Source organism: Chlorocebus sabaeus, chromosome X (assembly GCF_047675955.1).
Source record: "Chlorocebus sabaeus isolate Y175 chromosome X, mChlSab1.0.hap1, whole genome shotgun sequence".
NCBI lineage: Eukaryota > Metazoa > Chordata > Mammalia > Primates > Cercopithecidae > Chlorocebus > Chlorocebus sabaeus.
The window spans coordinates 143,050,591-143,065,423 of record NC_132933.1 but is presented as its reverse complement, the minus strand read 5'-3'; the positions used below and the strand labels follow the sequence as shown (position 1 = coordinate 143,065,423).

Genomic DNA, 14,833 nt, shown 5'->3' with positions numbered 1-14,833 from the left:
GGTTTGGATTGAGTGTGCAACCCCTGAACATGGTGCCATGCGCCTGCCTGAGTTGCTGTGACCAGTGTCAGTCTCTGCACTGTTTGGCACAAGCGTGCACGCTGTGCACATTCCCTGAACCCCCTGCACTGTTTGACTCGAGCACACACACGCTGCGTGCAGTCCCCGAGCCCCCTGCACTGTTTGGCCTGAGTACACGTGCGCTGTGTGCAGTCCTCGAGCCCCTTGCACTGTTTGGCACGAGAGCGCATGCGCTGTGTGCAGTCCTCAACCCCCTGCACTGTTCGTTTGGCACAAGCGCACGTGCTGTGTGCGGTCCTGAGCCCCCTGCACTGTTTGGCACAAGCACACGTGCGCTGTGTGCAGTCCTCAAGCCCCCTGCACTGTTTGGCATGAGCGTGTGCCCTGTGTGTGGTCCCTGAGCCCCCTGCACTGTTTGGCACGAGGGTGAGCGCTGTGTGCAGTCCCTGACCCCCGCCTCCCCTGCGTTCTTTTCTAGGAGGAGCGAGCTGGGCTGGAGGCCTCACTCCTGGCATGCCACCAAGTTCTCTGACAGCCACCCTGAGCTAGCGGCCTCCCCGTTCCCCTCCGCCAGCGGCTGTCCTTCCTGGTCTGGCCGACACCATGCGAGGTAGGCACCCATTCCCATCCAGGACACCAGGTTTGTTCAGCCTTCTACAGGGAGCACACTCCTGACTGCAGAATTATTTTGATGTTTCTGATGAGACTGGGCCATGGACACACAATCACAGTTGGAGTGCTCTGAATTTTTGACTGAACCGGCAAGCATGTGACACAAAATGAAATGGCAAGACAAGGCGTGAGCAAGAAGGGGAGCATAGGACTTGGGTTTCGGCCAAGCTCCTTTGGGATTGACCAGGTGGGATGCCAGGCGGTAGGGTTCTGAGCCAGTGGGATGGCGTCGACGGCACCCCTCTCCTTTCCAGGGTTTTACACACGGACTGGAAGGCAGGAGATCTATATGGGGCGGCAGGTGTATCTTGTAAAAGCTCCCAAGAGGTTCTGTTAAGCTTTGGTAGCCTCTTCTCAACCCTCTTGGCGTTAGTGGCAGTATCCTCACTAGTCTCCTGTTAAGAGGATGGCGGTAACAGCAGATAGTCTGGTTTTGGTGTGCGTGTGTGGATGTCTCCCTGCTTATGTGAGTGTGTGTGTGTGTGTGTATCTGTGTGTGTTTATGGGTGTGAGTGTGTGTGTGGGGTGTATGAGTGTGCATGTGTATTTCTACATGTTTGTGTGTCCTTGTATGTGTATGAGTGTTCATGTGTCCATCTGTATGTGTTCATGTGTGCCTGTATGTGTGCATGTGCATCTGTTTGCTTGTATGTGCATGTGTGTGCACGTGTATATGTATATGTGAGTGTGTGAGTATGAGTGAGCATGTCTGGTGTGTGTGTGTGTGTGTGTGTTCAGGTATGTGCGTATGTCTGGAGCTAATGTAACCACCCAGTTTTTGGCTATTAATAAATACTGGTCTTGGCTGGGCGCAATGGTTCATGCTAGTAATCCCAACACTTTGGGAAGCTAAGGTGGGAAGATTGCTTGAGTTCAAGACCACCCGGGACAACACAGCAAGACCTCATCAAAAGGCATCCGTTTGGTAAAAAGGCATGTCACGGGGAGGACACAGTCTTTTCAGCCTGTGCTCAGTTTCTCCCTGTCTCTGCTAAAATCCAGATGTACTGAGCTGCAACCTCAGCCTCAGCAACTTCACCCTGGGAAGTTGCTGTTTGGCGTTTTGGTATTTCCACGGAGGGCCAGCTGCGTCCACCGCCTTGCCCTTTGCCATTGCTGATGCTAAAGCACACCCTGCCTTGTCCTTCTTCTCATTCTTGCAGTTCTTCCTCCCACGACCTGTCCAGTTCCTGGGAGCAGACGAACCTACAGCGCACCTTAGACCACTTCAGCTCCCTGGGGAGTGTTGGCAGCCTGGACCACCCCTCCAGTCGCCTCTCGGTGGCCAAGTCCAACAGCAGCATCGACCACCTGGGCAGCCACAGCAAGCGCGACTCAGCCTACGGCTCCTTCTCCACCAGCTCTAGCACTCCTGACCACACCTTGTCCAAAGCCGACACGTCCTCCGCAGAGAACATCCTCTACAGTGTAGGCCTCTGGGAGGCTCCCAGACAGGGTGGCCGGCAGGCCCAGGCCACAGGTGACCCTCAGGGCTTGGAGGAGAAGCTCAGGTGTTTCCCGCCCAGGGTCCCCAGTGACAGCGACAAAGGCTCCAGGCCAGAGTACAATGCCGAGCCCAAGCTGGCTGTCCCTGGGAGGTCCAATTTTGGGCCAGTCTGGTATGTTCCTGATAAGAAGAAAGCACCAGCATCCCCACCCCCTCCCCCTCCCCCTCTCCGCAGTGACAGCTTTGCTGCCACCAAGAGCCACGAGAAGGCCCAGGGCCCTGTGTTCTCAGAGGTGGCCGTGGCACAGCACTTTACGGCCCCGGCCCAGGCTCAGCCCCGTGGTGACTGGAGACCAGAGCCCACCGATCGGCCTTGGAGGTCAGCACACCCAGGGAGCCTCGGGAAGGGATCGGGAGGCCCGGGCTGCCCGCAGGAGGCCCGCGCAGATGGCAGCTGGCCACCCTCCAAGGATGGAGCTTCCAGTAGGCTGCAGGCCTCTCTGTCCAGCTCAGAAGTGCGCTTCCCTCAGTCTCCTCGTAGCGGCCGCCACCCTCCCCTGTACAGTGACCACAGCCCACTCTGTGCTGACAGCCTTGGGCAGGAGCCAGCAGCTGCCAGCTCCCAGAACAACAGCCTTCCTCAGGTGAGGGGGCTCAGCAGCTGTGACCAGAAGCTGGGGAGCGGCTGGCAGGGCCCCCGGCCCTGTGTGCAGGGAGGCCCGCAAGTGGCACAGCTCTGGGCAGGATGCTGGCCTTCTGACACGGCCCCTGGAGCCCTCAAGAGTCTTCCCCCACCCACGGTGGGCCAGAGCCCACACCGTCACCTACCTCAGCCTGAGGGTCCTCCAGATGCCTGCGAGACAGGACGGTGTTACCCGCTGGACACAGGGGCCGAGGGCTGCTCCGCGGGAGCCCAGGAGCCTCCCAGGGCCAGCCGTGCAGAAAAAGCCAGCATCACGTGGGCAGATGGGGAGAGCAGCAGGATCTGCCCGCAGGAGACGCCCCTGTTGCACTCCCTGACCCAGGAGGGGAAGCACCGGCCTGAGAGCAGCCCAGAGGACAGCGCCACCAGACCGCCACCGTTCGACACCCACATGGGCAAGCCCACCCGGAGAAGCGACCGCTTTGCGACCACCCTGCGGAATGAGATCCAGATGCGTCGAGCCAAGCTGCAGAAGAGCCGGAGCACAGTGGCTCTGACTGCAGCAGGCGAGGCGGAGGATGCCACCGGCCGCCGGAGGGCCGAGTTGGGAGGTGGCACCCAGGAAGGACCCTTTGCTGGCACCTATAAAGACCACCTGAAGGAGGCCCAAGCCCGAGTCCTGAGGGCCACGTCCTTCAAGCGCCGCGACTTGGACCCCAACCCAGCAGATCTATACCCGGAGTCACTGGAACACCGGATGGGGGATCCAGACACTGTCCGCCACTTCTGGGAGGCAGGCCTGGCCCAGCCACCCTCATCTACAGGTGGCGGGCCCCACCCGCCCCGCATCGGAGGCCGGAGACGGTTCACAGCTGAGCAGAAACTAAAGTCCTACTCGGAACCCGAGAAGATGAATGAAGTGGGCCTCACGAGGGGCTACAGTCCTCACCAGCACCCCAGGACATCTGAGGATACTGTGGGCACATTTGCTGACAGGTGGAAGTTTTTTGAGGAAACGAGCAAACCTGTTCCCCAGAGGCCTGCCCAGAGGCAAGTGCTTCATGGAATCCTGAGAGACAAGCCAGAGAGGCCGTGGACAGTGGGCCGCACGTGTGAGGGCACGGAGCCCTGGTCACGCACCACCTCCCTTGGGGACAGCCTCAACACTCACAGCACAGCGGAGAAGACAGGGACGTCAGACCCGCCGCAGAGGCTCGGCACCTTTGCAGAGTATCAGGCCTCCTGGAAGGAACAGAGGAAGCCTCTGGAGGCCAGGAGCTCCGGGCGCTGCCACTCAGCGGATGACATCCTGGATGTGGGCCTGGACCCACACGAGAGGCCGCAGCACGTTCATGGGAGGTCCCGGTCTTCGCCATCCACAGACCACTACAAGCAGGTAAGCATGGAGCCACAGCAGGGGCATGGCCCCTGCTGACCATCATCTTAACCTGAGGACAGGACACACCCAGAATGCAGTGGCTGACGCCAGGGCTACTCATCTCCAGCTGTGTGAGCATTTACCTTTTCCAGATCTTCTAGTGTCCTCTGTGTCAGAGGTATTTGGGGACAAAATTGACACATTCTAGGCAATTTAAAGTGCCATATTCCCGAAAACCCACATTTTTTCATTCCCGTTCTCGTTGCCATAATCTCTGGCTTTAACTGTGTTTCCCCTTAAGTAGCTTGCTCCTACCTTCATACTCAGCAAAGAACTTGGAGGGAGAAACTATGGGAAATGATAACGAACACGTCTGACATGGAAATGTGTGGTTTATGTAAAAGCTTAACATGACATACAATAGCCACTTTTCAAACACTGATGGATGACATTTAATATTTATAGCATTTGGGTTTTTTTAGTATTCTGTTTTTTATTTGCAAGTATTTTCAAGGATTGCTCTGGGGCAAAATGTATTTAAAACACATTAAGTGTTTGCACTTTTTTAAGGTGAGAGTTTTGATGGTGAGAGTTAATGTCCAGCTTTCTAGAAAACTACATATTTCTTAGCCCTGCTTCAAAGTTGACAGCCTCTTTCTCTCTCGCCCCTGCCCTCTTTGAAAGCTTTTTCTCCCTATTACATCTGCACATGCACATCTCAAAGAAAAAAAGAGTTCTGCAGTGATAGATGCAGTTTCTTTTTAAAAGAATCCAGGGTGGGTGTGGTGGTGCATTTGCAATTCTAGCACTTTGGAAGACTGAGGAAGGATGATCACTTGAGGCCAGGAGTTCCAGACCAGTCTGGGCAACAAACCAAGACCTTATCTCTACAAAAAAAGAAAAAACACTTAGCCAGGTGTGGCGGTGCCCAGGAGGTTCAGGTTGCAGTGAACTGTGTTCTCACCACTATACTCCAGCTTGGGCAAAAGAGCAAGACCCTGTCTCAAAAAAAAAAAAAAAAAAAAAAAAAAAAAAGAACCACTAGTATATTTAATACAAGATACCTAATATGTGCATGGAAAGAAGGCTGCCGGTTTGCTCTGTGGTGTCCCAGCCCTGAAAATCCATACAGATGCTGTGAGTGTTTTTTTCCACTGTTGGATACCCTGGCTTGTGGCTGTTCAGCATGACCTCTGAGAATTCCATGCTTGCTCTGTCAGGAGCAAAGAATCCCGGACTCTGGCGAGTACTAGAGCTTGAGGCTTCACTGCTGTAATTTGTGACCAGCTGTATTTTATTTTATTTCTTTTGGCCAATTGTGCCACACGGTTTTACAGGCTTCACGTAGGAGTTGTTTCCTGCCCAGAACAGAAGTGGACGCGGGGTCTTAGTTCAGTCGTCTCAATGAAATGCTTTGTAGAGCTGCCCTGGCAAGGCAAACCCACAAATGAGGGCTTTCATAATCACAGATGTCCTGAGGAAGGCAGCTTGAGGACTTGGTGTCTTACTGTGTTGCCCTTTGCAGGAAGCTTCTGTCGAACTGCAAAGGCAGGCAGGGGACCCTGGCGAGCACAGAGAAGAGCTTCCCTTCGCAGTCCGGGCCAAGGAGGGACAGTCCACGCTGAGGTGGGTGAAATTTGGATTCAGAGTTACTGAAGAGGTGTCTGGGGGTGGGCTTCTGTATGGGTGGGTGCTTGGTTAACATGGCTAGACGTCTGGCTTTTGCCAAACCCAAAGCGGCTGAAATCCGGCATAATTTCCAGCATCCCTGATGCACTGGAGGTCTGGGCAGAGCCTGTGCACCCTGCGGCCCTGCCCAGAGACACATCCCAGGGCAGGGAGGCTTTCTTACACGGCGGTGACATTTTTTTGGTTCTTAAAATGGCTACTGTGTTTTCCACACGGTAAGACTGCTTATGGAGACATAATGAGAAGTCCAGTTTAACATACTGGAGCTGCACGTCTTTGCACAGAGCGCCTTATGGAAGGGCAGCTTTAGAGCTATCTAGCACACAGCTGTGTGCCTAGCTGCGGCCTGGAAATCGGAGTTGCCTCTAAGGATTATTAGTAAGAAAGGAACGGGGCAGGCTTTCCTAAATTGGACCTAGTTAATGAGTTAATTTTGAGCTTTAAAATAGAAATCGAGTTAGTCGACTCCCAAAGAGAGGCGCAAGCATCTGCAGAAACTGTGGCAGCAGCAGGAGATTAGAGCGTTTTGTGCTGTAATTCCAGAATGTGCACCATAGCCGCTTAGTTGTGGCGAGGACAGGGTTAGATTAAATACATAGTATAATCTGGGCCAGGCGTAGTGGTTCACACCTGTATTCCCAGCACTTTGGGAGGCTGAGGTAGGTGAATTACTTGAGCCCAGGAGTTCAAGACCAGCCTGGGCAACATGGTGAGATCCCGTCTCTACTGAAAATAGAAAAAACGAAAAAATTAGCCGGGTGTGGTGGCAGGTTCCTGTAGTCCCAGCTATTCTGGAGGCTGAGCTACTCATTCAAGCACAAGAATCGCTTGAACCCAGGAAGTGGACGTTGCAGTGAATGGGGATTGCACCACTGCACTCCAGCCTGGGCAACAGAGCGAGACCCTGTCTCAAAAAAAAAAAAAAAAAAAATAGTCTTCCCCTTCATCACACGAGGAGGGCAGGAGGAGAGTGCGTCTCTGCAGAAGATGTGGTGCAATCTTGTTTTTAAAAGGCGGATGGAGGGATGGGAGTAAATGCACGACAGGGTTCCTGGGTGTGGATTGTTGTGTCGCCTTGAGAATCTTGTGTGATTGCTGTGACATTCACGTTAAACACCGACCTCAAAACTCAAGGTTCTGTTGCAGAAATTACCAATTTAAAAGTTTGCTTTCAAGAGCCTCATGTAATGAGGTTTTATTTCATTTGGCCTTAAACAGAGCTGTTAGCCTTCTACAAGGGGATCAAATATTTATGTGACTCTGCAGCGACAGGATTGATATTGTGTGTCTGCTTGTGGAGGAAGTCTCTGCAGTTACTTAACAGACTCTGAGGCTGAAACCAAGAATGCGTGGGTCAGAAAGGCCGACGAATAATCCACCTACAGAATTTAGCTGTGTCTGAGAAGCACAATTAGAGCTTTATGACTGTGGATTCCAAGTGGGTCACGTGCCGAGCACCAGCTGCAGCCTGTTTTCCAAGCCAGCTCCCAGGCCTTTGAGGCCGGCCGTGCGGTATATCGCGGGCAGTGCTCGATGGGCTCTGCACATGCGGGCCTTGCTTTGCCCCTGCACTGTGCCTGATGCCACAAGCGTATCATCTGTGCAGAGGGCACCCGTGCTGGTGAGAATGTATAGCTCTGCTGTGCATGGAGGGGGTCGCCCTGAACAGCTGTCACGTGCAGGCTGTGTGAGAGTGAGTGAATGGCACTGTCGATACTGAAAGGGTTGAGAGGAAGCAGGGGCCCCATGCCTCATTCATCAAGGCCGTGTCTTCCAGCAGACTGCATAGCCACTCCAAAGAAATTAGTTCCAGAAACTCTCTGCTTTTGAGCTACTAACCCAGCAATTTTCAGAATTGTTGGGTGCGTTTTTTTTTGTTTGTTTTTTTTTTGAGTGGTGAGGCGTGATGAAATTTGGGAATATGTAGGTTGAAAAGTTGTTTTCAACTTTTTTCAGAGACTCTTTAATTTCTGAAGGACCAGCAAGAAAGAATACACTTGAAAAATTTAAATGGAAAATAATAGAAGTCAAAGTTCAGGCAAGGGATTGTCCTTTGCCCACCAAAAAGAAAATCTAGAATACAAAGGTTTGAAGATACCCAATGTTTTGCATAAGTTTAAAATAACGCAGACATGTCTGTGTAAATCATATGAAGTGCTGCTGTGATAACCGATGCATAACAAAAAGTATGTATTGTTGTATCCTGTTTGGATAACAAAAGAATGTTGAGATCAGAATTTTTGTTGTTGTTGCTCAAATAGAGATAACAAATAGAGATAACAAATAGAGATAACATTTTTTGTGAAGTTCAAGATCCTATGTTAATATAAAGACAAGTAGGGCAAATTGAAGTGATGATACTTTTTTTTTAAGTTGTGTGATGCTTCAGAAGCTCAGAGGAGAGAGAGCAAAGTGACTTCTGGCTGGGTTATGGGAGAAACAGGTGGTGTTTGAGCTAAAATAGAATTGAACCTGAGGGAGCAGACCCAGCACGTTTGCTTCCCTCCAGCTCTTTTGTCCTGAACAGCCCACCGCCCCCCACCCTCACTGCCATCAGAGGCTTCACCCCAGACCTGCAAGGTCAGGCATCGTAGCCAGCAGGAGCCTGCTTTGGGGAAATGCTCTCTCCTGCTGACTTGGGGCCCCTTGAATACTGGGTCTGTTTCCTAGTGTGGCCATAACAAACTCCCCAAGACTGGGGGGCTCAAACAACAGAAGTAGATTCTCCCACAGTCCTAGAGGCTGGAAGTTCCAGATCAAAGTGTGACAGGGCTGGTTCCTCCTGGGGCCTCTCTCCTAGGCTTGTAGATGCTGTCTTCTCCCTGTGTCCTCACAGGGTCGTCCCTCTGTGCATTTTTGTATCATTTCTTCTTATAAGGACCCCAGTCCTATTGGATCAGAGCCCTCCCCAGTGGAACCTAATTACCTAACTTTGCCTTAATTCCTTCTTCTAAGGTCCTGTCTTCCAATGCAGTCACATTCTGAGATGCTAAGGGTTAGGGCTTCAGCACATGGATTTTGTGGGGCGCAGTTCAGTCCCTAACACTGGGAGAAATGTCCCTGCTTCTCCATTCTACCTTTATAGTAACCACTTCTGTCAGCTCTCTCAGGAGGTGTCATCCTACCCTTGAGCTGATCAGGCTTTATGTTCATGACAGATGTGAAAGCCTTTAAGATGAAGGGAAGAGGGAGCTGTCACCTTGTGTGTGGCACAGAAGAGGGGCATTTGGCAAAACCTGACTGGAGGGCTTTTTGAGAAACCTGTCTGGAGGGTTCCTTGACACCATGCAACTGAAGGTTGACAGTCGTACACACCTTCTGGTTCAATCATTCCATCTTTTAAGAGTTTACTTTGAAAGTGGACATCTACTGCCCCGTGAATGTGCTAACCTCTTCAGACTGGGATGGTTTGGCAGGGGGACAGTGACCCTTAAACTCACTTCACAAATGTATTTGCACACTTTCACTATTCCTTGCCGTCTACTGGGCTGGACTGTTGGCTCCCAGAAGGCTGGATTTTACTTTTTCATTTCTCAGTACCCTGTACCTGACATATATCCTGCGCAGATTACGTGCTCAATAAATGGTTGGATGAATGGAAGGAGTGGTGGATGGACAGATGGGTGGATGAGTAGACGGATGGACCAGCCCTCAGGTAGATAGTTGGAGGATGGGGAGGGTGGGTGGATGAATAGTTGGATGGATGGAAGGGTAAGTGGATAGATGGATGCATGGATGGATACATGGATGAGATGTAGGGGTACATGGATGGATAGATGGATGAATGGAAGAGTAAGTGGATGGATGGATGGATAGATGGGTATGTGGATGGATACAGAGGTGTATGGATGGATGGATGGGAGGGTAAGTAGATGGATGGACGAATGGAAAAATAAGTGGGTGGATGGATGGATGGATGAAAGGGAGGGTGAGTGGGTGGATGGATGGGAGGGTAGTTGAATGAATGGGAGGGTAAGGGCATGGATGGGTACATGGGTGCATGGATGGATGGAGGCAGGGGAAGGTGAATGGGTGAGTGAATGGGAAGATAGAAGGATGGGTAGGTGGATATATAAGCAGATGGATTGGTGGCTGAATGGATAAATATCAGCCTGACCTTCCTTGACTCAGTCTTTCTTGATTGTGGTGAATAATCTTTCCATATTGGTACATTCTGTGTCCTAAAATTTTATTTAGAATTTTAGTTTACATACTAGTAAGTGAAATCGCCTTTACTTATCCTTCTGCACTAGTGTGGCATTTGGAATCAAGAAGACATAAACATCTCAAAATAAATTTGGTAGCACAGATCTGTTTTTGGTATGAGATTTTAGACCTTGTAGGAAAGTTTAGAGGTACCACATTTGTTCGTTGCTCCTCAATTTCGAGAGGCCTTGGGTGAGGACTGTGTTCTGGGTGGCTCCAGAGACTGGCACTGAAATGAGATCTGGGGGCGGCCTCTGGAGCTGTGGGTGCTGGCAGTGTCTTCCTTCTCTGCCTTCTTGCAGCCACTTCCGCCCCCGCCTGCAGGAGCCACTGCCAAGCACTGATGAGCTGGCACTGACCTCAGGCTTGTATTTTGTTGGGACAGATGGGAGGGGAGGCGAAGAATGAGAGTATATCCTAAATCCTAATACCAGCTGAACATTGAATGCATACGAAATAGAGCTCTTTAGGGAACAATTTGCTTTCATATAATATTTGTAAACAAGCTAAATGAACCTGAGGGTCATCTTCCTGGATGTTTTCCCTGAGAGGTGACTTGGTATACAGAGGTTCATGTGAAGACCAATTTTTCATTTACAAAACAAGCTCCTTCATGTAGATTTCAGAATAAGTAACAGATTTATCATCCAAGCTCTCCCCCTCATTTGTCACTTTAGGGCAGACGTTTGCTTTCCCTGGCCTTCAATTAGCTCAGGGCAATTGAAGCTTTCCATTCTGAGCTGCTGTGCTAGGTAATTATGAAGACTGTGCTGGATCGGGTCAGGATAAAAAGGTGAAACTTGATCTTGGAATTTTGTCGGGGCAGAGCCCAGCATTCTGCATAGCTTTGTACAGTGTAGTACTGCATGCTGAACAGAAAGGTTCTTCTTGTGCAGGATGTAACAGCCTCACCCCAGAAGGGATAAACGGTAGCTGTAGGAGAGAGACTGCAGTATGGGTCTAGTGGGCTTGTCTTTATGTCTTTTTTTTTTATGTTGTTTTTTGAGACAGGGTCTCGCCATGTCGCCCAGGCTGGAGTGTAGTGGTGCAACCTCTGCTCACCGCAGCCTCCACCTCCTGGGCTCAAGTGATCCTCCCACCTCAGCCTCTGGAGTAGCTGGGACTACGGGTGCACACCACCATGCCAGCTAATTTTTGTATTTTTTTGTAAAGATGAGGTCTCACCATGTTGCCCAAGCTGGTCTTGAACTCCTGAGCTCCAGCGATCCACCCATCTCAGCCTCCCGAAGTGCTGGGATTACAGGTGTGAGCCACCACACCTGGCCTTGTTTTTATACCTTACTTTGCAACTACAATTTCCCCTTACATTTATACCCATGGAAACTTAAACCCAGAATTGAGACAGGTGGCCACCTGTTTGTTTACTTTTTGGTTTGGTCTCGTGATTCCACATTATTTAGAAAGAGTGGCTTTCAGATGATTACGGTTACAGGATTTCAGCTAAGGAGGAGAAGCGAGAGCAGGGAGGCAGATCCACAAAGCCCTCGTGTGGAGGGAGAAGAGTGCAAAAGGAGGCTGAAAGTGACCAACGTCCCGAGATGCCAGAGCTGAGGGAAGCCAGAGGGAAATGCAGAGGAAAATTTAACTCAAGCATCTCAGTTCTAGATGGGGCAGGTAAGCAGTCTTCTACAAACAGAATCTGTGTCACTGAGCAGGGCACAGTGGCATGTGTCTCTAATCCCAGCACTTTGGGAGGCTAAGGCAGGAGGATCACTTGAGTCCAGGAGTTCGAGACCAGCTGGGGCCACCTAGCAATGCCCCATCTCTACAAAAAATACAACAGTTGCTGCCCCGTGGTTGGGTGCCAATATACATAGCTGTACTTGCACAGGCTCCTTGATCCCTCATGTGACTCCCAGGCTGTGGCCTGAGACTTGCCTTTCCAGAAGAATCCAGCCCTGTGGAAAGCTGCCCCTTTGTTTCCCAGCAGCCCCATCCCTGCTGCCTACCCAAGAGCTCCCGCTAGCCAGGTGAGCCACCGGCGGCCTCTCTTGGGGGAGAGACTCCCGTAGCGCGTGCTGACGTGGCAGCCCCGCTCCGCTCTGCCTCTCCTCTGGCCTCCTTTCTTGTCAGCTGGCTGCGTTCTTCAAAGCTCTCAGCCTCTGGGCTGACCTTGGCTGAGTTCGCATGTTACGGGATCCTTTGGGCTTTCACCTTTCTCCAGAGAGCTACCTGGAAATGTAGATGTCCATTCTCCCCTTTAGCTTCTTCTAGCCTCCATTCCTCTTGGCTGTGTCCTAGTCCAGTCCCCCACCCAGGTTGGGCCGAGGTGACACACCCACCCAGAAGGCTATACAGATTGATCAATCGATTGATTCATTGACAGGGTCTCGCTCTGTCGCCCAGGCTGATGTGCAGTAGCACAATCATGGCTCACTGCAGCCTCGACCTCCAAGCTCAAGCGATCCTCCCAAGTAGCTGGGATCACAGGCATGCGCCAGCACGCCTAGCTCATTAAAAAAACAAAAAAAGTTTTTGTAGACAAGGCCTCGCAGTGTTGCTCAGGCTGGCCTCAAACTCCTGGCCTCAAGTGATCCTCTTGCCTCGGCCTCTCAGAGTGCTGGGATTACAAGGGTGAGTCACCGCACCACACCCAGCCAATGTGTCCATTTTTAAAGTTTGACTTAAGAGTCCCATAGATTCAGTGTCTTATGTGGCTGTTAGGTCCTTGCAGTTAGTCTCAGAAATCGATTTAGCTCATCTGTTTTCTGAAGGCCCACACATTTGAAATAAAAAAAGAAATAGTTCTGAGTCACCTCCTTCTCAATATAAATAGAAAATGCATTCAAATATTCCCACAAGTTTTGTGTCTTTTAAATCTGCACAAACCCAAAGAATTCCTAGAGGAGGCCACCAGAGCTAGCAGTATGTGTCAGGTCTGCATCCCCCCGGGCCAGCTGAGCAGCCCGCTTCAGGCCTCTTCATACCACACAGCTCACCACCACCTCCACCGCCAGGAGAATCCAGAAGGCCGGAGGGCGAAGGAGGACTGACGCATGGGCGGTGATGATGCGGGAGCCAGTGATGTATTTCTGCTTTGGGCTTTCTCACACGTGGCACTTGGAGCACATCCTTGGCAACATGTCTGTCCTCTTTGCCAGTTTAAATTTTTGTGTGTTCGTTTCCATGTTAGCTCTTAGAATCTAAATCAAGTGTTGTGGATGGTGTGCAAGACCATGGCTGTGTGTGTGAGTCTCATTGACCACAGTGCTGACCCAATTTCCTTTGGTGGGAGTAAAGAGTAAGTTCAGGACTCCCCTGTAAATGATGTGCTCTCCCGTGGATGAGGGACAAGAAGGACATCAGGGTACTATGCCAGCAGAACTCTGTGCCCTGTTAGTCAAAACAAAAGTGATGGCTGAGATGAGTCCTTCTGTGGCACCCAGGAAACTTTGATAGCTGGGCCAAGAAGCAGCGGCGCTGCAGTGCCCCGGGCCGTGAGCATCGTGGTTCATGCTCAGCAAAGCCACATCACCTGTCATATAGACCCGACATCAGCTTTACAGTTTTGCTTGCATATAACTTGCAACTTTGTTTTGTGTTTTATAGCCTAAGAACTATTAAAATAAGGAAACAGATTTTATATATAGACATTTAACAGTCTAATAAAAAAATCAAAACCACATATTGTATGATGCCATTTATATAAAATGTCCAGAATAGGCACATCTGTAGATAGAAAGTAGATTAGTGGCTGCCAGGGGTTAAGGGGGGAGAGTGAGGGAGAGACTGTTCATGAGCATGGCGTTTCTTTCTGGAGTAATGAAAATCCTCTGGAATCAGATAGTGGTGATGGTGACTGCTGTGACTATACTAAAAACTACTGAACTGTGCTGTTTCAAAGGGCAAATTTTATGATATATTAATTTTATCTCAGTCTTTAAAAAAAAATCTCAGCACTGGGAATCCATAAGAAAACTTCTTTTTAGTTTAAAATGGGTCTGTCAGGCCAGGCGTGGTGGCTCATGCTGTAATCCCAGCACTCTGGGAGGCCAAGGCGGGTGGATCACCTGAGGTCAGGAATTCGAGACCAGCCTGGCCAACATGGTGAAACCCCGTCTCTACTAAAAAATTAGCCAGGTGTGGTGGCAGGCACCTGTAATCCCAGCTACTGGGGAGGCTGAGGCAGGAGAATCGCTTGAACCTGGGAGGCGGAGGTTGCCGTGAGCCGAGATCGTGCCACTGCACTCCAGCCTGAGCAACAAGAGTGAAACTGTCTCAAAAAAATAATAAATAAATAAATAAAATGGGTCTGTGCATTAAGTGGCTGTAGTTCAGAGATTGACAAAGGTTGCGGAAAATGAGATGATAAATATTTTTGGCTCAGAGGGAATTAGTGTCCCTGCTGCGACCACTCAGCTCTGCCGTGATGGCGCAAAAGCAGCCACACGGTGACCAGGTTGCCCTCCCTGCAGGCCTGCTAAGAGGACTCTGGCTAGATTCCAGCCCTTGCTGGTCCCCCTGGCGGGGAGTGGCGGGGGAGGTGGGCAGCATCCCTATTGTCCCACCGAACCCAGCAGCCACAGGGGCCTTTCCCTTCTTCACATTCCTTCCTGCCCTGCCCTAAAGCAGGAAGCAAGACAAGGAAACCTCTGAGTCAGGTATGTGGATGTCCCCTGCAGAACTCACCTGGTCCCCTCCTTCAAGTCATTTGTTTCTTTCTGTGAGTCAGCCCTGCCTCCTGTGTACCAGGCACAGGTGGTTTTACCTGTGGCTCCCTGAGCATAACTGGAGTCGGTGTGACACAGGCTGTCTC

General features: G+C 50.8%; 1 protein-coding gene across 3 annotated transcripts in view; it reads left to right on the top strand.

Annotated features, from left to right (window-relative positions):
* SHROOM2 (shroom family member 2) overlaps positions 1 to 14,833 on the top strand; it is a 164,335-nt gene that overhangs the window by 104,703 nt on the left and 44,799 nt on the right. For all 3 annotated transcript variants that reach the window (XM_007990993.3, XM_007990994.3, XM_007990995.3), the window contains 3 exons: positions 500 to 631; positions 1,857 to 4,179; positions 5,687 to 5,787. In XM_007990993.3, coding sequence (XP_007989184.3) covers positions 500 to 631; positions 1,857 to 4,179; positions 5,687 to 5,787 — 2,556 coding nt within the window. The remainder of the gene's footprint in view (positions 1 to 499; positions 632 to 1,856; positions 4,180 to 5,686; positions 5,788 to 14,833) is intronic.